This window comes from Neodiprion virginianus, chromosome 3 (genome assembly GCF_021901495.1).
Source record: "Neodiprion virginianus isolate iyNeoVirg1 chromosome 3, iyNeoVirg1.1, whole genome shotgun sequence".
NCBI classification, from domain to species: domain Eukaryota; kingdom Metazoa; phylum Arthropoda; class Insecta; order Hymenoptera; family Diprionidae; genus Neodiprion; species Neodiprion virginianus.
This window is the reverse complement of record NC_060879.1, coordinates 1,769,335-1,792,129: the sequence shown is the minus strand read 5'-3', so window position 1 is coordinate 1,792,129 and position 22,795 is coordinate 1,769,335. Positions and strand designations below refer to the sequence as shown.

At 40.9% G+C, this 22,795-nt stretch overlaps 3 protein-coding genes across 7 annotated transcripts; 1 reads left to right on the top strand and 2 right to left on the bottom strand.

Annotated features, from left to right (window-relative positions):
- Positions 1 to 971: 971 nt before the first annotated feature.
- LOC124300514 (uncharacterized) lies at positions 972 to 9,692 on the bottom strand. 4 transcript variants are annotated; one of them, XM_046754709.1, is made up of 27 exons: positions 9,186 to 9,692; positions 8,893 to 9,048; positions 8,369 to 8,652; positions 8,010 to 8,202; positions 7,329 to 7,910; positions 7,124 to 7,264; positions 6,924 to 7,061; positions 6,687 to 6,802; positions 6,342 to 6,534; positions 5,935 to 6,252; positions 5,579 to 5,826; positions 5,411 to 5,492; positions 4,756 to 5,279; positions 4,426 to 4,682; positions 4,015 to 4,300; positions 3,866 to 3,953; positions 3,692 to 3,768; positions 3,475 to 3,609; positions 3,261 to 3,401; positions 2,986 to 3,183; positions 2,711 to 2,907; positions 2,530 to 2,633; positions 2,225 to 2,439; positions 2,023 to 2,154; positions 1,534 to 1,688; positions 1,272 to 1,407; positions 972 to 1,210 (listed from the first exon to the last, which is right to left on the bottom strand). In XM_046754709.1, exons 1-27 carry the CDS (start codon positions 9,397 to 9,399, stop codon positions 1,136 to 1,138), a joined length of 5,385 nt encoding a protein of 1,794 aa, XP_046610665.1. In that variant the 5' UTR covers positions 9,400 to 9,692; the 3' UTR covers positions 972 to 1,135. The 4 variants fall into 4 exon arrangements, with proteins under 4 accessions (XP_046610665.1, XP_046610667.1, XP_046610666.1 ...); XM_046754711.1 differs by having other exon boundaries at positions 2,548 to 2,633; XM_046754710.1 differs by having other exon boundaries at positions 7,124 to 7,261.
- A 356-nt stretch (positions 9,693 to 10,048) lies between these two features.
- LOC124300624 (uncharacterized) lies at positions 10,049 to 13,220 on the bottom strand. 2 transcript variants are annotated; one of them, XM_046754917.1, is made up of 5 exons: positions 12,201 to 13,220; positions 11,874 to 12,119; positions 11,087 to 11,484; positions 10,855 to 11,009; positions 10,049 to 10,680 (listed from the first exon to the last, which is right to left on the bottom strand). In XM_046754917.1, the coding sequence occupies exons 1-5, from the start codon at positions 12,823 to 12,825 to the stop codon at positions 10,374 to 10,376; spliced, it is 1,731 nt and encodes a 576-aa protein (XP_046610873.1). In that variant the 5' UTR covers positions 12,826 to 13,220; the 3' UTR covers positions 10,049 to 10,373. The 2 variants fall into 2 exon arrangements, with proteins under 2 accessions (XP_046610873.1, XP_046610872.1); XM_046754916.1 differs by having other exon boundaries at positions 11,087 to 11,487; positions 12,201 to 13,219.
- Positions 13,221 to 18,748: 5,528 nt separating this feature from the next.
- On the top strand, positions 18,749 to 22,466 carry LOC124300407 (uncharacterized). Its single transcript, XM_046754492.1, has one exon. The coding sequence runs from the start codon at positions 20,159 to 20,161 to the stop codon at positions 21,050 to 21,052; it is 894 nt and encodes a 297-aa protein (XP_046610448.1). The 5' UTR covers positions 18,749 to 20,158; the 3' UTR covers positions 21,053 to 22,466.
- The last annotated feature ends 329 nt before the right edge of the window (positions 22,467 to 22,795 follow it).

Genomic DNA, 22,795 nt, shown 5'->3' with positions numbered 1-22,795 from the left:
AAGCAATTTTTAGTGTCTAACTTTCTAACAACTGGTTTCAATAATCTAGAAATTCACAATTTGTGCCGTTAATTTAACAATGTTGGAAAATATAATAAAAGGGTCAATAACTGGTACACTTACCTTACTCGTACTTCGGAGATTGAAGTGAAGATCGAAACCCCCGTTATGATGTCACAGCTCATCTAGATCGTAGATGTAATAGTGTAGTTACTGAACGATCAGATCGGTATCGCGCGAGCTTTCAATCTGATCTTCGTATTTTTGTTATACCTATCAACGAGGTCTCCACCATCAGGACGTTGTAATATTATGGCGAGCTCTATGTTCATGTTTAGGATGAGTTTCCATACATCGGTGAGGTTAGATGGAGAGGGAAATCAAGACGTCAGGTTTGGTTTTTCGCTCTCACACCGTCATCGGCGCAAACAATGATATTGTTATTATTTATGTGGCCGGAAGATCGCGCCCGTATGGAGTCAGAGTTTGTCGTTGAAAGAAGAATCATTTTCACTTATAGATTTCTGCCAGTCACTACTTGAATCTCTGGTTTGCATACTTGGCAATGTTCTCAAATCTGCATATTGTCCGAATGAAGCTTCTTGAATTGCTACTTGTACGTATATATTTACGGGGTTTCTTTTTGTAATTTGGAACATATTGTATTGTTTAATAAAAGACCATGAGACTTTACGCGATATAGAATAACGTTTCGATTCAAAAATTTGTATGATACAAGTAAGTCAGTCACAAAGACGAGAATGAGCCTCACCCTTCTTATGCGTCATGCGGAAATATTTATAAATTTCGTTTTCACGTTAACGCGATAAAAATTAGCAACATCTTTAAGCTCTTCAGGTTAGCAATCACAGACCAACGTTTGAAATTCAGTCGTTGCACGTGTTATTCATGCAATTAGCTACAGAATGTATACTCCGTTCGATATTTCATACTCTTGAAAAATTGGTCAATTGATTCAGTAATTCGCGGTGTTTATTAATTAAGATTACAATTGGATAACATGGTTTTTGTTTGTTGGAAATGATAATTTTGTATAATTGTTCCTTCGATTGAATTTTCAATGACCATCGCTTGTCGCACATTCACTTTATCCTAATACCAACAATCCTTTGGTTCACAAGAAGTTCGCGTAAGTCTCAAAACAGCGAAAGTAGTTGACCGCCGCGTCGTAGAGATACTCGAATTGCTCCTGAAATTAAGTGAACCAGTCCGGTTGGTTGTGTTTCCGGTAAAAATTCGCACCGTCTTACCTTCGATTTTACGAATCCAGGATTGGATCGGCGAACAGCTCGGACGGCGGAAATTACGTCGCATTCTCTCTCCATCGCCATTCGTTCCAACATGAAACTGAGCGCCACGTATAGTCCACATGCCGTGACGCCGTCACTGTAAAATAAATGAAATACTGCGGCGTCGACAAAGGCGAGCTATCACTGCTGTACTATTTTGCTGCGTTATTTTCCGTAGAGACAAACTCGCGTCAGGACAAATGATTGAAGATTACGTACTTACCGACAAAGCACCAAGACAGGGCCTGCTTTTCTTGGTATTTTTTCCGAGGAATTCCAAAGTGATACCAGCGACTTGACCGTCGGCGGTTTTCCGCCTTCGTCACATCCCCATCCGGTACATGTTATCACGGTTACTGTTTGTAATCTTTCTTCTTCCTAAACCAGAAACGTATTGTCATGTGCACAGGATAGTTGCCTTCGAGGATATGTGGAACGTACTGTTAGGTAGAAAACGCGTTCAAATAAACATATGATAAAATCAAAGATTTAAATGGTAAAACTCAAACGAAGCAAGCTTAAGGTCGTTCTAAATAGATTTTTCATTGAGTTCTCCTGTTGGTGATAAAAATCCAACTTGTAGCTTCGGTGACACTTCTTGATGCCTTGTTTCATCAAGTTTTAGACCTAGACGTACGTCCCTTACATGTTCGAAATAATAGAGTTCAATCAATAATCAATTTGCCGTTAAATCTGTCGGTTATGTATGTACCTGGGAGGTATCGATAAGCACCAGTTGATGGGTTGTAAAATGTTTATCCTCGAAACTTCTTTCCGTTATCACTTGAAGATAGGGCAACGGAACGCATATCGGTTGGCTTGTTATGATGTCACAAATTGGCGTCTGTGAAAATCACGTATCGGTAATTTTTGTATTCAATGTTAGGGTAACGTCTTGTTAGTTATTTACTCACATCGTCTTGGGGCTTAGCGCTTTGCAACACTATTACCAATTCCACGTTCATTTCTCCAATTATTTTCCACGTTTCACGCAGGGTAGAGGGTGAGGGAAGTTGTGATACCAAATATTGGTTTTTCATTTTTACTCCGACGACGCTTATTATATTACTGTAATTTCCCACCCTGGCGAAACTTGGGGGCTGTTCAAACTCGGACTTGGCGGGATTTACTAAAATTCGAATATTCGATCATTATACAGTTAGAAAAGTTTAATCGATATTCCGACGAATATACTCATGGCACTCTGAAACTATTGGACCTGGAACAAGTTCAAAACCTTTGTTTCCAATGTTTTCATGAGCGAAGCCTCCTGCTGCCCACATTGATTGTAAAACCCGGTCCTGCCAGACAGCATCTTTGAGCCTGTTGTAGAGTAATGTTATCGTTTTAATCTGATATTGTTCAGCAGATAACAGATCGTTGAATTGTTTAATATTCACCTCTGCATGTCGAGTGGTAGCTGTTGCCTCATTTTATTTATCTGTTCTGGCAAATCGTTGCTACACTGCATTTGCGTTTGTCCAGCAAAAATACTTTCCAAAACTACGAGATGAGCAAGGCAGTACTGTTGGGCGTTGTCCACCATATTGGCACGATCCCCTCGCATTCTCCTGACCACCATTGGCATATCGATTACCTAAATGGTCGTGATTAGGATTCGGATGTTTAGCATTGGCGTAGGAAAACGATGGGGTGGGCGTTGCACCTTACTCACCCTCTCGACGACGGCTTGGCGTAGGCAGATGTCGCACAAAATTATGGTTCCGGTCCTGCCTACTCCTGCACTGCAGTGGACGACCACGGGACCTTTTCCGGCGGGCGTTGCCAGGATCTTTTTAAGGTAGGCGACAAGCGATTGGGTGTACATCGGCACTCCGTGATCCGGCCATCCCGTGTAGTGAAGATGCGTGATCTGTGGGAAAAAGAAAACATTGAGAAATCGTGAGTCGAATGCGACGCGACAGTCACATTTGAGCTTCTTCAACGTACCTCACGCTTATCATTTTGGCATTCTATCTGCAAGGTCCTGACGACATAATCGGCAAGCACTTCGTGGCCTGTGTTCGAGACGATAATATCGCCGTATTTGATATTGCTACCACATTCCGGCCAGTACTTTTCACACTTTGTCTAAAATGTTGATAATCGTATCAATTCACCCCAGCTCGTCTTCTCAGCTCTAAGAAACTTTGGGAATCCATACCTTTCCACTCTCGATTATGTTGGCTACCATGCAAATAACTCGTGCGTTCTCCTGCCAAACCATTTTCCAAAAGTCTTTTACCGTATTCGGTTTTGGTCCTTGTGTCGCGATGTAGGCCCTCGTTTTACGGTAACCCTGTTCAACGATTAAAGATCCATGTGGGAGTGTAACGCGTAAAAGGTTCACAACAAAAATTCTCAACACCATTGTACCTTACCTGTACGTAACTTGCGTTAATATAGTCGGAATAGGGATCATCCGAAACTTTCTCAAGCTCCACTCGGTTTTTGTCATCTGTCAGTAATTATTGTAAAAAAAACAAAACTGTTACAGGAAAATGGGTTAGTGATGAATAAAAGAAACATCTACTCAAACTAATTCGTAGACTTACACGGTACCCGATCGCTGTATCTGTTCTTCGATTTATTTTCGGGCAATTTTGCATATCGGCACGTCGACAGGAATCCTCTCGGAAATTGCTAACGGAGAATTGTACGTAAACATTTGCTTGTCTAACTATTCCATCTAGGTTCTACTCACCGTGTATTGGAATTCAAGCAGTCCACTCGCGAGGGCCTCTTTCGCGTACTCTTCAAATTCTTCGATTTTCACAGGTCGATATTGATCATCGGATTGCACCACGTCAGGTTTACTCTGCTCGGAAACTGAACGTGGCGATAGGTTTGGTGGGAGTGGGGGTGGGTCGATTGATTGCTTCACAGCACACGGAGTCGATGTGATCTTACTAGGTGCACCAAAGTTCACACTCATCGGAAGCGAAACAGTACTGTGCTGATTCTTTTGCATCCCCGGTCTTAGACGGGTTCTTTTATAAAGTGATAAAGTTCAAATGAGAAAAAATTGTATAGGAAAGCCATCTTATTATGGACGAATCAGCGAGGCTTTGAGGTCCGTTGAAATTGTGATTATGGATGATAAAAGTTCTCTTACCGAAAATAAATGAGTAATAGAATTGTCATGGTGAATGGGATGACGAGTAGAAGCCAAAGTAGATTCTGTTTTTGAGGTTTTTCTTGTAGGCTTCGTATAGCGGTGAACTTGGGAAGGTCATCCGTCTCCTTGGAGAACGAGTCATTTACTCGAACCTCAATTTGAAAATACTCTTCAGAAAGTAAGAGACAATTATCCACGAAGCGAACAGTTTTGCTCATAGAAATATTCACGATTTTCGGTTCGTTGTCAGTTACCTGAAAGGAGGAAAGTGTACGGACTGAGTCTCGTCGGAGGTGTTGATCCTTACGATCAGTTGAACTCATTTACCTCAATATCATTCATCAGTATTACTTCGGAATTTAAGTGTTTTTCCAATGACGGTTTTGAATCTTTTCGCTCGCAGGTTGAAAATCTTTTTACGGTCACGTGGAGCATCGTATTTCGCGTCGCATTAATTAGCGCAGGAATCTTGAGTCGGATGATATTTTCGTCGCGTTTCATGTCGAGTTTGTTTGTACTCTCGAAAGCAAGGCTTGGCTTTACTGAAACGTTACGGCGGGCTGATACGCTTTCAACGTTGCGCTGATTTACCGCCTTAACAGAAATGCGGTACCGTGACGCGGTCGCGACGTTTATTGTTGTTTGGTATTCTTTTTGCTTCTCTGTTACGTCATAATTCTGCGTTATTGGATACAGGTACGTCGGATCTGCGATTAGGTTCGTACTCAAGATTTCTACGTTGATGCAGAATTTCGCGATGGTTACCGGAGTAAACGACGGATGTCTCCATTTCAATATCACCGTTCCATAAGTTTGGGGGTGCGCTGTCAAGTTCAGAGGTTTGCCAGGTGCTGAGGACAGTAAAAATATTTATCGCAGGCGCATGTACAACTCGAAACTTATTTTTTTTAAGTATCGATTCAATAAAATGTAGGAGTCGAGGATACAGCCCAGCATTATAAAATGAAACTATTTAACTTACGCTTCTTAAACCAGTCGTCCATGTTAAACGTAACATTGTCCGGGCTTCCTGGCTCCTCCACGTGCTTGTTTTTCGCCGAAACCTGCAATTCAAATATCAACAAACTCCGTCGCTCAAACCAGTAAAACGTTGAGATTACAATGCATTAACTAAAAGCTGTACTGTAACCTCGACCGAAGAACCTGGTTTGAAGTTAACATTTTTCAAGCAGACGTATTCCCTCCACAGCTCGCATTTCAACTCTCCATCGGAAAGTTTGTAAGTCCGGTTTAGGAACGTATGTTTTCCTAGATAAACTAATACGATGTAGGATTCAATTTCGCTCGCGCTCCTTTCTGTATGTTTCCACCGTAGAGAGGTGGTATTTTTCTTTAAATCGACTTCGTATGCCTCCAAACCTTTGACTGGCTTTGGTGCTGAAACGCGTTGAATTACAAGTCCTAATTTAATGCGGTGTTGAAATATTCTGCATTATTTTTCACGATTCTCAGCATATTATGATATAATTCGGTATAGGTTCTCACCGGTCGGTGGTGACCTCCAAGTCAGTTCTGCATATACGTTATGATTCTCTGAGGCTGTTTCGGCATCTCTCAAGATATAAGCTCGGACATTGTAATTCGTATACGGTTCCAGTTTAAGCTGTTTCAAATCGTAATAGAAATTTGTAGCGTTGACGGTCACCGTTATAGGCTTTTCTTCCGGTCCGTCCACTTTTTCGATGGACAATTTTGTGGCTCCGTGACGGCCTGAAATTGTCGTGCAATCCTCAGGCGCCTTCCATTCGAGGCGATCTTCTTCCTCATTGAATCGTAGATGGCTGATTTTTGCCGTGGGTATACCTGGTGACATCAAGAAGATGCATTAATGATTATGAGAAAAATTTCGTACATTGCGGAACGTTGGAAGAATTCGTTGATGCGATACCTACTCTTTTCAAGTGTTCGAAATGTGACCGTTGACGGCCTTTTCGGGTTCGCAGGTTTGGCGATCACCGTTGCCGTGTAAAGCGCGTAGGGATTCAATTCTTTGAGGATCACAGAAGTATTCGTCACTTCGTATGATGCCTCGTCCTCACACGGCGACGATTTTCCGAGGTTCTTGCAACCGAACAACTCATCTCTCTGAGGACGCGGAAATCGCATGGTTTTACAAAACGGAATAAACAATTCGACGGTCTTCTCGAAATTGAAACGTTGCTCTTTTTTTCGCAGCTTATTTCTCCACAGATGGATGATGTCGATAATTATTTTGATAGTTAACGAGCCGGTTTTACCTTAATTGTGACGGTGTAGTTGAGGATTTCATTTTTGTCAACAGGGGGATCCCATTTCAATTCAATGACATCTTCCGATTTATTTTGGGAAATCAAGTTTCGTACTTTTCCTGGTATTGTAATCATATTGAAAAATACTGCTCAGAAAAATATAGTTAATCTTTGCTCAAACTATCCAGCACTATCTCGTTTGAGCAGCTTGGATGGTTGAAACTCATTAATTGGGTCTATCTATACCTGGTTTACATAACGGTGGTGAGAGCTCGAGGTCAGCACACCCCTTATCGCAAAATCCAGTTGTCTTGTTGCAGGGTTCGGCATCATTGCAAATTCCATATTTTGGAAAATCGTGTCCGTAGAAGCTATCGAGACATTCTACGAGTGACAAGTAATCAGAATCTCATGATGCAAACGCTCACTCGATTGTTGTAACTCACCTTTTACACACTCGTTAGCAATATCCGTATGACCTTGATCAGAAACACAACCGTTAGAGCGACAAATTATCCATCCTGCGTCAAAGTTTGTTTTCGGCGATTGTTTCGCTTTTTCTGTCTCACCATGGAATTTATGATCTTCTGGAAGAAGCGATAATTATTTTCCGTTCACGAAGAACTTGTTTTATTTAAAGTTGAAACTCACGGATTGTATCGGCATGATTTCTTTCTTTTGGCAAATATATTACCGCATTCTCGGTGACGTTATTAGACAGTTTTTGACAATTGATTTTGGGCCAAGTGTTCGAGTTCTTTTCTCGATAAATAGTTACGGTCGATTTTCTTGTACTGTGCGAAAGAAGGTATTTTTGACTTTGTTCGGAAATCGTTGTACAATCGTGAAAAGCTTCAATTTTCGTAGTAGCATGGGATGACTCAACCTCTGATTCGCACATTCGGAAATTATCGATTGCCCAGTAACCCCTTTCTTCATCTTCATTTATAAAGGTTTGCACTTCCAGTTTTACTAGTTTCGTGATGTCTGCCGATAACACCTCTATTTTGAACGATTCCCACAGCACAGTTTCGCCGTATCTAGATGTTTCTCCTTTTCTTGATATATTTTTTAACGGAAATCTACTATTCTTATCTGCATCTACCAGGGTAATATTTAATGTGCATTCGGAGCAAAGGCTAACCAGTAGTTTCATACATAATTTTTGGTCATGTTGATTGAACGCAGCAGTAGATAAGATGGTATTTTTCTGTGTCGTCAACCAATAATCGTCTGTAAATAATTGGGGTGTAAATAGCTAAGAACATTAAGAGAGATTGTGCAATTATATTTCAGACGTATGATAAAACAAGATAATTGTCTTGTGCTTACAAAGGTGGAATCGAATGCGAGTTTCTTTGTTGCTTCGAACTAGAATGTGTTTCACGTTATACCAGTTCTCAAAATTGCATTCCAAGAATGGCTTGATATCAGTACCGTTGAAAACCTTTATCGAGTGGTCACTGCTGTTCCATGATAATCCAAACGTACGCCATTCGTACGGGTGAAAAATATCTTCGTTGTGCTGTATGTAAATGAAATGGTTTTACGTGAGTACCGAAGTGTCGAATATCCTAAAGGGAACGAATTCGTCACGACGCTACCTGATTTCAAGAATTTCTTACTCAGTAAAAATATAGTCGAGACAAAATGGACGTCAATGCTTCGTAAGTATAAGATTAATTCATTACCTCCGACTTGATTTTAGTGTTCCATCCCACGTTCTGCTTCTTTTTCTCTTTCTTGGGTATTCTCTTTTCGCAGGACGCAATACTCGATATATTCCCGTTGTTAACCGCGAGGCTTATCCAAAAGCATGACGACTTCGTTGCATTTTTAGTTTCGCATAAAGCTACGTAAACTGAACGTCTTCCTCGGGCTGAGAAAAATACGCTGCCGAACCCCTCTGGCACCTCACCGACAGGTTGAAATTCATTTTTGCTAAGTGAGTTCTCAAAGACGTATTCCTTGAAATCTGAAAGTTCCCGATAATCATCTGTGTAATTTTACTACGGTATATTGTCTGCAAGTAAAGTATAATAGCGGACGTGCGTTAGCAAGACTGTGTCATTATAACTTCATCCGGTTACCGCAAGGTTTCATTACACATGACTGATATTTCCATATTATCATATATTATAATTTCTGTGTTAATCGTAATATAATTAATAACGAATAAATTTTTTTAATGTCATGACCGATCAGTTCCATTTACCTTCCCATCGATAGTCGAACGCGGGACCCATTGGCTTTGTATTAGACTTGACTAATCTCCAATTACCGGTTTTTGCCCAACGTATTTTGCAACGCAATTTATCCCAAATTGCACATCCGAAGTCCTTGTCTGACGCTGTGTTCTTCGGCAGAAAATCTGAAAGAGTTTCTAATCAGGATTTTTGCCACAACTGCACTTGCCTCGCGCTGGTGCAACACAAGACAATTTGGATCATACAACACTGCTCAAAATTTGAAGATATTCTACAATTGATATCAAATTTTTGAACTCACTGGCCAAATTATTCCTTGTCTCGTCAGGTTCAAAGTCCTTCTTGGAATTCCATATCAACGCAGCGTCGTCGAAATCTGACACGCAAGTCACATTTCTTGTCGCTCCATTTTCTATCGTAGGATGGTGCAGCAAAACTAGCTCTTCGAAACTCTGTAGAACCATAAAAGACAGCAAAAACGTCAGGGTGGTAAGGGAATTGTAAGAGGAATCCATTTTCACTCAGTTATTAGATTTCTATCTAGTTTTCACCATTCGTTTCTACAATTCCGTCATTACGGATGAAATATTCACACACTGCGGCTTTTATTCGTTCTCTTGATTGTCGAATTTAACACCAGGAAAACTTCCACAACAACTTGCTAATCACATTCACGTCTAACTCACGGCCAAGTATCATTTTACATTTGAACGTTGTGATCAGACGCGAAGGAACGATATAATTTGCAATCACGGAGTATAAAATCTGTTTATTTTAAACGCAAACCATCTGACGACTCTGAGACAACTTCACCAACTGTCGGTTAGTCAGCCAATATAATACCACAGAGAAAACTGAGCAACATGTCGTCAACTTCCGGTTTGTGTCACCGCGATAAGCAAATATAAATGCACTTATTCGCGCTCGTGTATTGTATAACAACTTAACATTGTTCAACAATACACACCAATGGACAGCCGCTACTGACACAAGTCATTCCGGCGTTGTAGTCGAGGAACAATCTCTCTAACTATCTGAAGCTTTGTTGGAATGACATGATCCTTGCGGTCCATCGAGTCATCGGAGTCCTTAGTCATTTGCATTCCGAAAACTCGGAGCTTATTCAAAACGGAGAAATGAAACAACAAACGGTCCTGTTCGACTTGATACACTTTATTCGAAGTACATTATGCGCATAATATATACCTATGTAATACGTACAGTATAATCCATTACAAAATATCTTGTGTATATGTGAAAAATTGTACAATTTCGTTGTAACGGAATTTATAGTACCTAGTATGACGACATTGTCAATAATAATAATAATAATTAATCTTGAAAGCATAAATAATTGCTAGCGAAAGAAATTCATACTCCTGGGTGGGATAAAACATATTATACAATAGACACGTTGATATTCTTAATCCTAATATAATATATGATAATTTTCGTGCGAGAATCGAATCGTGAACAATGGTAGATAGATTCAGGGTGAAAAATTTGGTATCCAGGAATGGACGCGTCTGTGTCGCGCCAAATCGCATCTCGGTGCGACGAGGGCGAGAAGAGCCAATGTCGCACCGAGCACAGAAACTCCGCATAACGCGCCGGCCGTCACATCGTGCAGAGGTGTTCCCCATCGGGGTGCCTTAACGGCCATCAATAAAAGACCCGCGCAACTCAGCGCTGACAATGCCGCGAGTCCAAGACCGGTCCAGGTTCGCTTGAGACTTCTGCAGGCACCGGCTAACGCGCAACAAGCCCCGCATCCGGCTGCGCTGTCGAAGTAGTATCTGAAAAAATTAGTTACGATGCGTTACGTAGTCAGCCGTTATCAAGGTGTCCTACTGTGCATGGACTCGACGGAAAAGGCCATGATGGATTTTGTTGATCAGAGTTTATGCGATGACTGCTGAAGGTGAATGCTTAAGTCAAAGGTCTACGAAACGACTTGTTCAACGTCTCACCTTCGTCCCTGAGTCCAGGAAAGGTAGAGAGATAATCCACAAGTCAGTATTCCAACCAGGATCAAGAGAAGAGGAGCGTTTCTCCTCTCGTGCTTGTCAACTCCACTTGCCAGCGTTGTGTTAGCTTCACTATTTGGCGGCGACAGTGGAGGAACCTGTTAGCAAAAAAACAGATGTTGGTAGAAGGCTGTCGCCAAAATGACGATATCTTAGTTGACCTGAGGTTACTCACCACAGCGGTTCTTGCAACGAAGGCACTTTCGACGCTTTGGTACCCGCTTCTTTTCTGGCTTTCCGATACCGCAGGGACGACTTGATACCTCGGTGAACTGCAGATCATCGGTACCGATTCTGGGCCGGACTCGAGGTACGCGTACCTTGGCGGTGGCTCGCATCTTACCAGCTCGGTCAGGTCGACCGGAGCCGTCTCGACGTAACGGAGTCTTCCGCAGTTGCTGGCTGGGCAAATATCTTGCGGAAGTCGGATCGCTCCGACCTCTGTCAATGGTAGACAGCGACGTGCCGATGGCTCCTTGTTTGGCGTCGAGGTCTGTGGTCTGGTTGGCGAAAATGTTCGACTCTGTGGCGTTCCCTGCGGCGTTCCTCGCGTTCCTGGACTCAAAGTGCGGCCTGCCGGAGTGGATGGATTAGTCTCACCGTTCTGGTTAGGTTCGAGCTTGGTAAGAGCATGCTAAGATACTTGTCGGGGTGTTTCGAATCAAACGCGACGATACGAGAGAGTTGACTTTGTACCCGCGACTTCGACACTTCACGAAGTCAAGTTGCAAATTCTTGTACGGATGATTTTTCATGATTCTAAGTGAGACTTCGAGTGGAATATACGTCAATAAAAATTGTCAGTGAATTTGGATAGCTCTAATCGAGTTGGAAATTGATATGAATTGGATTGACTTTCCAATATACGATATTCAGCGTTCGGATATTTTCGTGAAAGTGATAACTTTTCAATAATTACTCGGAAGATATTGTCTGCGAATGATTTATTCAATTTTATTTACCCGAGGGTGAGCTTCCCGGTGTGAGTGCCCGTCTATGAGGAGTGCCGGAGGTGTTTTGGGGCTGATGACTCCTTTTCGGTGACAGAGTTCGTTCCTCGGAACGCGATCTTACTTTTCTCGGGGTAGTCAGTATCTCGTGGAGTTTCTGAGTGGCCGGATTGTTGCGGGGCGATATCGAGGATCCCCCGTTTCTTTCGGGAAGTGCCGGGGGGTCATCATCCTGCAACGGAACCCTTGCGTACCTTCCTGGAGACGTTTGAAAGGATTACAATGAATAAAATACGTATTCAAGTATACTTTGAAACATGTATTGGAACGTCTTCAAACCTCGCGAATAAACCTTGCCACCGTTCGCCCACGCATTGTTATCCCTTTCCTGTGGCTGGGACTTTGAAAACGTCTGTTCGCCTGGTATCTCAGCGTAACGTCCCGCGTTTCCGGTGTGATTATGAACCTGAACGACCCGCCGTTCGTCGTGGTTGGTCACCGGTCCGGAACGGGGGGAGACGAAGGTTCCTGAGTTTTGTAGCTGGCCAGGTGAATAAGCGTACCTGGCTGACCCGTGACGCTGAAGCTGTTCGTCGGGGATGAAGTCGTACTTCGAGGATACTCGATTCTGGCCGAATTGCTGATGCGGCGTCTCGTCGACGGGAAGACTGGCGTACCTTCTATGCTGCTGGGGGTTTGCAGGGTGGCGATTCAGAGGTTGCCCGACATCGCGTTCCTGCAGGTAAACGTACCGTTCACCTCCGTCGCCAATCGGCTGGTGAAAACCTGGGTTACTTTGTCCGCAATGCGTTTCTTCCGGAAGCAGTGCTGGTGGAGGCGGGGGCAGCTCGTCACCTTGGAACTGGAGTGGTGGTGGCAGGTCGTCAGGTATGAACTCCGACTGACGACAGAACGACGGATTCGTGTAACAGTGGACCCGAGTTGGGTCGTTTGCTTCCCCCATCTTCCGACTATTCTTCTAATCCGAATATATGATTTACACTTCGGTCTAGTTCTTCAAGAGGATCAGGAGCACGCTGCTGCGGTACGATACTCTCGGTTCGATCATCTCCAGAGCGACGAATACCGTCGAGAAACGGGGTACGATCTCTTTCGGCATTACGCTCGTACGATTTTCAATACTTTTTCTACACATTTCAACGCTACGTTTTCAACCATGCGGACAGAGTCATTTTTATCACATAATTACCACCTATTATCAGCAACGAAGAAACGTTCACTGGGTACTAGCTACTTCACTGTGTTCAACGGATATCGAGAGGCGTCTAGTAAAACGTGAACTAGCCACCTTCGTGTCTGGATTGTGACTGGCCTGCTGCCACCATTCCGTTCCATTCCGTTGCAGCAGATGCTTAGGGGCTCTCCATTATCGTTCGTATATTTGTGTATGTTCACTCGTACGACACGCTTTGCCAGCGTTGCTCTCTCTTTCTCTCTCTCTCTCTCTCTTTGCGCGTGTGCGTGTGTGTTCGAACGTTTTCGTATAGTACTTCTATACTCTGTACGTCGAGGGGTTGTCGCGGGGTTCATTCCCCGTCATGCAACGACCGCTTGGGCCCGGTGTTTTTCTACGTGGGGGTAAATATCGATGGGACGGGGGGAACGGTCCTGACGGTATTAACCTACACTCCGCTCAAGGAACTTTTCATCTTCGATAAAGGATCTTTACCAAGTTTTTTTTACACCGTGTTCGGTTTATAGCTTGACGTTTTATAAATCAAGAGGGCACGTTTAACGATTCTCTTTGTATTTGCGTAACATTATACTCCAACGTTTCGTTAAGTTTTAAATTGTTTTGAATTTTAGAGACTAGCTATTCGACTTACGAAAGTGAAATTGAACGCGAGAACAGACTCGGGAAACGATCGTTACGAACTGGTCTTTCGCTTACAAGGCGAACAAGTGGATAAAAATGAAAATATTATATGATTTCAAGATCGTTTTTATCGAAACTCACGTCGGGTCTGTAATCGGAGCTCTGGATGAGGAGGTTGTGGAGTTGATTTTCGACAGCTGCGTCGACCGTTGGACGCGTGCCTCGATCGGGGCCCAGCTGCCCGAACGCAATACATACTTGTAGACCTTTTCTTCACCCGTCGCGTTTGTCTCGACTACAACGACGATGACTGTGCCATGTTCCTACGGTTTTATTGGCTTCGCAATAAATCGGGTTTAAAACGACCGCGAAAAGCGTTTCAATTAAAACGCGAGGTTGTTGCCCGATCGGCACGACGCCACGGAGAGTTCAACGGCGAAAGGTGCAGGGGACTGATTTTCTATCGGTGAATGAAATCGATTTGGTTTTTCATATTTTCTATGTCGTTACACGGTTTGTATATATGGGGCAATATGTACGATTTCAACCTGAGTCTGACCCTTGACCTCTCGGATTGGAACCACGATTTTTTTATACGATTGTTCTCACTTTGAAAGGCGTTCGGGGTTTTTTTTTTTTTTTTTTTTTCTTCTCATACATTCGAATTTTCTGCAACCTTTTGAAACGATTTCATTGTTCGACATATTTAAAAAATCTGGAAAATCGTTTGTCAGGTATGAAAATTTATAAGCTCGTAGCCTGAGTAGGGAGATTTTTCTTTCTTACTGTTTTCAAGCTTTTTCCGAAAAAAAAACGCTAAAAAAATTAGAATCGGAAGTCATTTAACTTTGGATGGTTGCTGAAAAATTATCTTACGTCACACCGGATTTTTGAAAATGTTTCTGATTTTTCGCAACAGTTTTTTTTTCTTCTTCTTTTTTTTTTGTTAATAAAAAAAAATTTCCAATGGTTAAAGGGCTCGGAAAAAAACATTATTTTGCTATTTTAAAATGGCTTTCAGGGTGTTGGTTTTTCAATATACATGTAAGTATATTTCGTTTATTTCGGTTTAATGAATTGTAGACAATCCTAGAGATGCGAAGTAACGATTTTTTTCTAAACATGCGTTGTTGTAGTGACGTTACTCTCGCTTCAACCTCATTTGTGGAGGTAAAAATATAAAAAGATTAAAAAATCAAAAGGCTACAATATTATAGAATTTTTAAAAAATGGAAAACTTAATATATAAAATTTAAAAATGGTGGAAATCGAATTATGGAGAAGTAAAAGATTACAATCGTCAGAACATGGAATGCCAAACTTAGAATCGACAGAATCCCTCTCAATGATATAGAATCGTATACAGATTATCGATTTTGTTGTACCATGTTCTGACCTTTCTGTATTTCGACGTACTATGTTTTTTAATTTTCCGTACTCGAACTTTCCACATTTATAAATTCTAGGAATAAGATTTTCCCGTCTATAAAAATTCGATATTCTTATCCTTCTGTCAATCAGGAATTGTATTTTTTTGCTCCTACTCAACCTCATTCGTATGCCTGCACTTCGCGATCGATTAAGTAGTTCTTTGCCTTGAAACTTGGTTCGTTTCTCTGCTACTTTTTTCATTCGTCCGCATCGTTCGATTTATCGGGAAAAACCGACGTTGATCCGTTCGTCGATACCGCATCGTTCATGTATGTTATTTTGTAAAAACTTTAACACAACGGTCCAGTTTTCTCCTTCGGTGTAAAAATATCGGCTTTACAGTCGAACGCGTATATCGATCAGCAAAAAGATCTGAGGATGGATAGGGAGAGATAAAAATACGTTGCGCCGAAACTGATGGCAATTTTTTACAGTCATCTCAAATTGTTGGCTATCCGCATGCACCGACCGTAAGCAATGAGAAATGTAGCGCCGAATCAGGCACTCGCTTACACGGCATTATTAAACCGTAGAAATTCGTACTTTTTAGAAAGGTATCGCGCTCTGATACGCGAAAGTGATTTTTGGCAATAAATTAACTTAGATATTTATATATATTTATATATATATATATATGTATATATATATGTTTATAATGTCATACGTTTACACACGTTCGAGTATATAATCCATGTTTATTTTCAAGTTTTTGTACGGACTTTCACCGCAGGAATTGGGTCTGAAATAAGTAACGGGAAGAAGGTTGACTTGATTATTATTAAAAAAAAAAAACAAGAAAGAATTTTGCCGTATATTTCAGGAATAAGAAACCGCATACGTGGAATCTGGTTTTGCAACAGTCTGTTCTTGACTATCGTGTTCAGTAATATCGTGGCTACGTCAGGGAAGACCGATAAATTTGGGGGAAAAAAAATTGGTCAGGGAAAACAAGATGATCAAACTTCTAATAAATGGCTGGAAAGGAAAATCAAAAATTCTTATTTTATCGTTGCAAAAAAAAAAAAAAAAAACATGTGTGACAGCTACACGTGACAGGAGTGAAACTTTTCGGCACTACGAACAATACCGCGTAGCGTATATTATAATGTATTAGTAGCACTAATCAAGACAGTGAGACCTTTAGTCTCAGGAAAAATTTGACAACTCGTCAGAGAAAAGTCGGGGGAATTTTTATGTGGGTATAAAGTGACCAACGTGATACATATATTTTTCGGAAAACAGAAACTTGTTTCCCGTTGATTTCCTGATTCGTTATGTTGATTATTGTTATTATTACATATATATATATATTTTTTTTTATTTTTCCGTACCTGCTTGTTATTCTTTGTCAATGAAAAATTGGAAAGAATAAATTATTATGGTCGTCTGCTATGGTGTACAATGATTGTCTCACGAGTTATTGTTACAGTCACGAGTCGTGACACTGAAACTCAGTGGTTATAATCATACGCGAGCGGAAATACCTTCAGATAGCGCGCATTCTATATGCTCGCGATGAGCCTTTCGTATTTAGATGTTAAGAATAGAGAAGAAAAAATCAACGCATATAATAACATACTGACAAACAAATCCGATAATAAACCTGGATTAAACTTAGTTTAAATCATTTTCACGCTTCCGTTGTTAGTTTTCTTCTTTTCATTTTCGTTCCTATCTCTTTTCTTGTATATAAAAACTTTTATGTATACGTATACAAATGTGCTTAAATAGTGTAATATATAAGTAATTACTGTCCCGGTATGACCTCGTTTTCCATATGCTCAAGAGTACCGTTCCCGCGTCTTTTGTCGCGCGATTTTTAAACGACATTAAAGAAAGAAAGACATAAATACGACGAAGAAAAGACAAACAGATGTATATGTAAAAAGATGAAAAAAAAAAAAAAAATGATCAAGTCATTTATTTAATACACCTCTCACAGATTTCGCCATCACGTGAGAGACTTGAAGACGTTAAAAATCGCACCTAGCGATTGACGATACGTGACACTGTAGATGTGCAATCTATTCAGGCGAAGACGTAAAAAGATTCGGTGTGTAAGACGTTCGATAAGTGGGTCAAGTGCTGCTCAACGATCATCTAACTGCATCGACTAATGGTTTGTTTTACTTGGATTTCAGATTAGTCGGGCGATGAGCATCGATTTGGATTCGATTTACCTTTCGGCAGTACGGTGAGTGTTCATTAATTACACGAGTGTAAAATTTGCGATTTTATTAGACGCCGTTATTGAAGATTATTTTACACGTGAATTCAGTAGCGAGTAGAGATGTACGAAAATTAAACGAACACAAAGAAATAAATGTACGTATTGCGATGCAGTCGTAAATTGAGATGAAAAAAAAAAAAATTAATTATTTCGACACAAACTATATGTTATATGTGTCTTTGCAACGTATCGTGGACATTTTTATACAAGCGGTATCCTTTGTTCCACGACGCCCGGCGGATATAAGTTGCCTCTAATCATTATCTGTACAAAGGTCTCTCAGCACCGACAATAAAGGTTACGGTGTACATAGTCGTATACACAAGCGTGATCCTCGAAATACCATACTATGCTCTATGGGTGGTAAAGCTGCCTTCACACCTGCCGTCGTTGAAGAAAAAAAAAAAAAATGACTAGCGAAACTGATCTATCAGTCGATTAATTGTTTTTGAAAAAATTTTTTTTTTTTTGAATTCGTGAAATTCATACGAGATTTTTTTTTTTTTTGCGCTGTATAAATTTATTCAGAATCAACAAAATTCTGGTCATTAATTGCGATTAAAAGTATCTGTATTCGATATTTATTTATTTCAAATTGGCAATTAATAGACTAACCCTGTAACTCGCTTTACTAAGCCTAGATACGTTCCGGAAAAGTTGACCGTAAAGCGAAAAGCCGTACAACGTAACCGTATCAATTATATATTTTTACACAAACCCGTATAAATTCAATCGGATCTAATCCAATTTTTTATAAAATAATATAGTTTTTTGTTGAGAAAGTATTTTATTCTTTTTATTTCGTAGGAAAATGCTTGCGTACGAATAATTTTTTTTTTACCGTATAACGAAATATTGTGGGCTGTAAATCGAAAAAGTACCGTAATTAAAAAAGACCGTTGTTGCGAAATGCCGTATAACATCGCTAAAAAATTTTAATTGGACCGTAGTTTTTTTGGTGACTTTTTGTCATCATCGTGATCGTCGAAAAGAAAATACACGGTATGATTTTTTGTCCATCGATCGGCGATATCGAAACTGTCCAGCCTATTCACCAACTCAAAATTTCAACACGACAGTTGAGCGATGAAAATTCACGGCGTCCGTACATTATTGGAAAATTTCTGTTTCCGTCGTTGTCGATTGAAAAATGAAGGATATCAGAAAGGGGGAGAATTGACTTGATCGCGCGATTCCACGAAACGTAACAATATTGCAAGTCGGGTTGGTCTTTCGTTGTGAACGGAGCCTGAACACCGGGACATTGGGAGGCTGCTGCATCTGTAGAGCAATCGAGCAATCGAGCAATCGAGCAAGGCGGCCTAGCTTTGCTGTTCGTCCCTTTCACTGCTCGCGGTTTAGCGTTGTATACGCGAAACTGGCGTGGGAGGTTCACTACGAGGTCTACGAGTGTTACGTACCTGACCGGCTGTCCGACTAGTTGCTACGAACTAAAGAGACCTGCCGATCGTGAGGACCGCGAGTGCTTAATCGCCGACCTACGTGCAACAACCGGCGCAGCAGGAACGGTGGCAGCTTTTATTATTCACGAATCGAAACGTCGGTTCGTCGCGTCGAAAAATTTCGAAAAGGTCATTATCAGGTCTCTTTTGGGTCTACGAGTGGAAGTTTTGAACTTGAACTAGAATCGAATAATCGAAAATTAACAAGTTCGAAACGTTTTTGATGTTCTTTTTTTGTGTTTGACGACTCGACGTCAACTTTGTGATTATTGAGTCATCGAGCCTTGTTCACAACTTGCGCGTCGTTGACGGTTCTTCTTGATTCGGACGATTTTCTATCGCTATAATTGGGACAAAGTGTGGTACCGGAAAGAAAAGAGTAATCGGTGATCGCTCAGTGGCGGGAAAAATCGTTTCGTGCGAAAGAGAGGAGACGAGGTGCTGATGTAATTGTTACTGTGGTGGATATGATGTAACTCTGTTGTTGACGTTTTGAGGATCTTTGGGGTAGAAATAAAAATAAAAGAAGAAACAAGAAGAAGAGAAAAAAAAAATAATGTGAAAATTGGGAAAGAAGTTGACCCGAAGCGAAAGACAATCGAAACTCTGGTTACCTGCTTCACCTCCGTATTCCGCAATTTAGTAATTCTGTGTGACAGCGGTTTCGGTTTCGCTTTTCTCAATCTTACCCGAGGCGATATTTCGGGTATAAATATACAGTGCGAGTATGATAATTATCATACGAACGGTAATAATAATTCAAAGTCGAGTGCTGATATACTTATTGCACATGTGTATGTGACGTGTAATTATGATTGGTAGTGAGGTAAAGAGAAAGGGGTTTACTCGTGATATACAAACTCTGAAAATAACGGACGACAAACTTTGCGTTGAAATGATCGATCGATTATACTTGTGAACCACGGATCGAATCGCGCGACGGTTAATCCGTTTAAATAATCTCGGTTAATCGACGGCTCGATAATTATCGCGTATTAAAAATAAAACAATCGATGTATGATGTGAAAGATATTGCCAAAAGGTAACACCTTTGTACAGGATAGCTCTTTGCCTGTATAAAAAAAAAACAAGGAAAAAACGAAAAACAAAACGTGAAACAACGGAAGGCCGGAAGTGCAGGTCGGAACATACATCCGGTGGGGAGAACGTCGACCTCTGGTTCGTCGATTCCTGAAAAAAACAAAAGAAAATAAAAAGGAAAGAAAATGGAAAAATAAAAAATATTCGATGCGGCGGCTTAACCGGCAAAAGTAACCGAGGGTGAAAAGGAAGCGAAGGATAACGCGAGCGATCACCGATTACCGATACATCGAGGATGAAGGACGTGTACGTGATCAAGGTCAAGACTCGTCCACCCCTCTCGTCTCTCTACCCCTCGGAACGAAGATACTCGGCCTCCACGGTCGGTGGCCTCGCCCTCGTTCACCTGGGCCTCGGTCTCTTGGGGATGCTGCTCGGGGTCCTGGCCCGTTCGATTCAGGGCCCGATTTTGGGCCTGGCAAGCCTGGTGCCATTCTCATCGGGGCTGCTGGCATGGCGGCGTTGGTACATCGATAGAAACATATCGATATTCTTTTACGGCAGTTTATTCTCCGCGCTCTTGGCCCTGCTCTGCAGCCTCGCGACTTTACTCGACATCACCGTCGTGTCCGGTGTATCGGCGACGTCCGAGTGGCGTTTGGAGAACGTTTTCGCCTTTGGCAAGAACGACGACGACGAGGAAACGATCGGTCTCAATGTCACTGATTCGGGGATATTTCGAGGAGGGTTTTTCACATTTTGGAGGGCGGGTGATCCTACGGATTTTCCAGCCAACTTCGTCCTTGATCTCAACCTTCTTGTCGCCTGCGTACTTGAGGCATTTTGGTCCCTACTCAGCGTCAGGATTTCCCTCCGCGGTATGAGAAACCTCGGTGGTAGCGAACGTCCAGCTAATCGTGATTGTAACGAATCGGAGAATGATCGAATAACACGGATCACGTGCAATGGTTTTGGGAAAAAACCACCTACGCCTAATCCACGACTCATAATCGAACGTCGCGGTTCCATCGACGACAACGAATTTCGTTTTCGCGATATTTCCAACGTTGAAATATCTTCCGGACCGAGACTTCCGCTGCCCGAGTCCAACACGGAGTTCAGGGAGAGAGTTGAACGTTTTTTGGCCAATCAGGCTGCACACAGAATCGTCGAGGGATCTTGCTCTTGAGACTTGGCATTTTGGTGCGGAGTGATTTTTTTTATTTATTTATTTTTTTTTTTTTTATTCAGGTTTTTCCTTCCAGTATGCGCCGATTGGGCTGTGGAAAAGTTTTGGGAATTATGACCGTGCGTTGAGCGAATTTTCGAAAGACGTTAAAGAACATTTGATTACCTATAAAACGGAACCAAAAACATTTTCTCCAATTGTATAATTTTCCAGATATTTCTGTGTGAGAGTGTGTGAAAAATTCAAACCGGACGAGAGTCACCTTTTAGAATTTTGCCAACTTTTCGAAGGGTACGCGAGAGACAAAAAAAGATGCAAAAAAAAAAAAAAACCACCCTGATGTATATACATATATATACGCGTTGCAAAAATTGTACGTATGTATAATGTATGCATGTACAACCTATATGCTGATTTATATTTTTATTTATACGCGATTCTTATCAACAAGTATACGTGTATTATTATGTGCTGGCAAATGTCAACGAACATGTTGCAATAATTTGCAAACGAGATTTTTGGCGCGCAGTTTTATTTTTTATTCGTATCGAAAATTCGATCGTTGTTATATGTATTACATATTAACAATACGGTAACGTGAAGCAAGTCTTTGTCGTCTGATATTATACAGAGTATCGTTACGAAACCTGGCGGGAATAGAATATAGAAGGCATGCCTACTGTACATTGGCTAATGCGCAAAGGGAAAGAAATTACCCAACAAAAGACCGCATGGTCCACATTCACCGCGAGGCGTGGGCGCCTTTTTTATTCACTCAATTCGCACGCCAGGTAATATATATATGTATATGTACATAATGACGTGTTGAAATTTTTGTTTTCCCCGCAGGCGGAACAAGAATAGTTAAAAAACGAGATTTGAAAAAAAAAAAGGAAAAAAAACCTATTGATTCGTGTGAAATGAACGTAACAAATTAGTGAATAATAAATATAGCCTTTAGGTATCGTGAGAAAAAGAAATATCATGGATCCACGACGTTAATAGAATATTACTCCGGTGATGTGATTATTTTTTTTTTTTTTTTTGCGGTTGGAATTTAATACGACAGAAGAGACAGGTATCGATCAATTTTCAAGGCGATGGTACTCGTGACTTTCCCTTTCCTTTGTTCGACGCTTGAGAGAGTAATAGATTATCAATTCTTCCTACGATCTATTTGTCTAGTCTGTAAGTCGCTGTTTACCACGGGCGATCTCAGTCAGAGGTGAGCCCATTTTTTTTTTCTAATTACTTGTTCGTTGCTGATTTTTATCGGGGTTTGGGAAGAGTGATAATTGAATCGAGAATTTGGTTTCATTCTGTTTTTTTTTTCTTTTTTTATATATGTATGTATATATATATATATATATAACAAAAGCTTTATTTGACGTATGATTAAAATTACACTATTCGATATTATCGGTAATTTAGTCTCTCTTTGACCATCGATCGGCTATAAATCATTACAATTCTAGATATTCGAGTAGATATTTCAATATTAAATATTCAGTAAAGAACGTTAGGCTAAGCATATACCTAAGTTTTATTATACATTCATTTATTGAGTAGGTACACATACAATATATAACGCATTACATAACGATCATGTTTTTTTCTCGCAGTTCAATATACAAGATCTCGTAATAGTTTCACTACGGTTATTCTTTAGGGTATATTTACGGGAGATCGTCATTTTTCTTCGGTTCAAAATATTTTTATAAAATATTTCTTCTTCTATAATGT

What these genes read in the sequence shown, in the direction of transcription:
- LOC124300514 (XM_046754709.1), bottom strand. Translation starts at nt 9,399, where the DNA reads ATGGATTCCTCTTACAATTCCCTTACCACCCTGACGTTTTTGCTGTCT. An exon ending in GTTCGACTATCGATGGGAAG is followed by an intron (nt 8,653 to 8,892) that starts GTAAATGGAACT and finishes GGGAACTTTCAG; the next exon opens with ATTTCAAGGAATACGTCTTT. An exon ending in CTGGATTCGTAAAATCGAAG is followed by an intron (nt 1,211 to 1,271) that starts GTAAGACGGTGC and finishes ACTTAATTTCAG; the next exon opens with GAGCAATTCGAGTATCTCTA.
- LOC124300624 (XM_046754916.1), bottom strand. Translation starts at nt 12,825, where the DNA reads ATGGGGGAAGCAAACGACCCAACTCGGGTCCACTGTTACACGAATCCG. An exon ending in ACCGGGAAGCTCACCCTCGG is followed by an intron (nt 11,488 to 11,873) that starts GTAAATAAAATT and finishes CATCCACTCCGG; the next exon opens with CAGGCCGCACTTTGAGTCCA. An exon ending in TCGTTGCAAGAACCGCTGTG is followed by an intron (nt 11,010 to 11,086) that starts GTGAGTAACCTC and finishes TTTTGCTAACAG; the next exon opens with GTTCCTCCACTGTCGCCGCC.
- LOC124300407 (XM_046754492.1), top strand. Translation starts at nt 20,159, where the DNA reads ATGAAGGACGTGTACGTGATCAAGGTCAAGACTCGTCCACCCCTCTCG.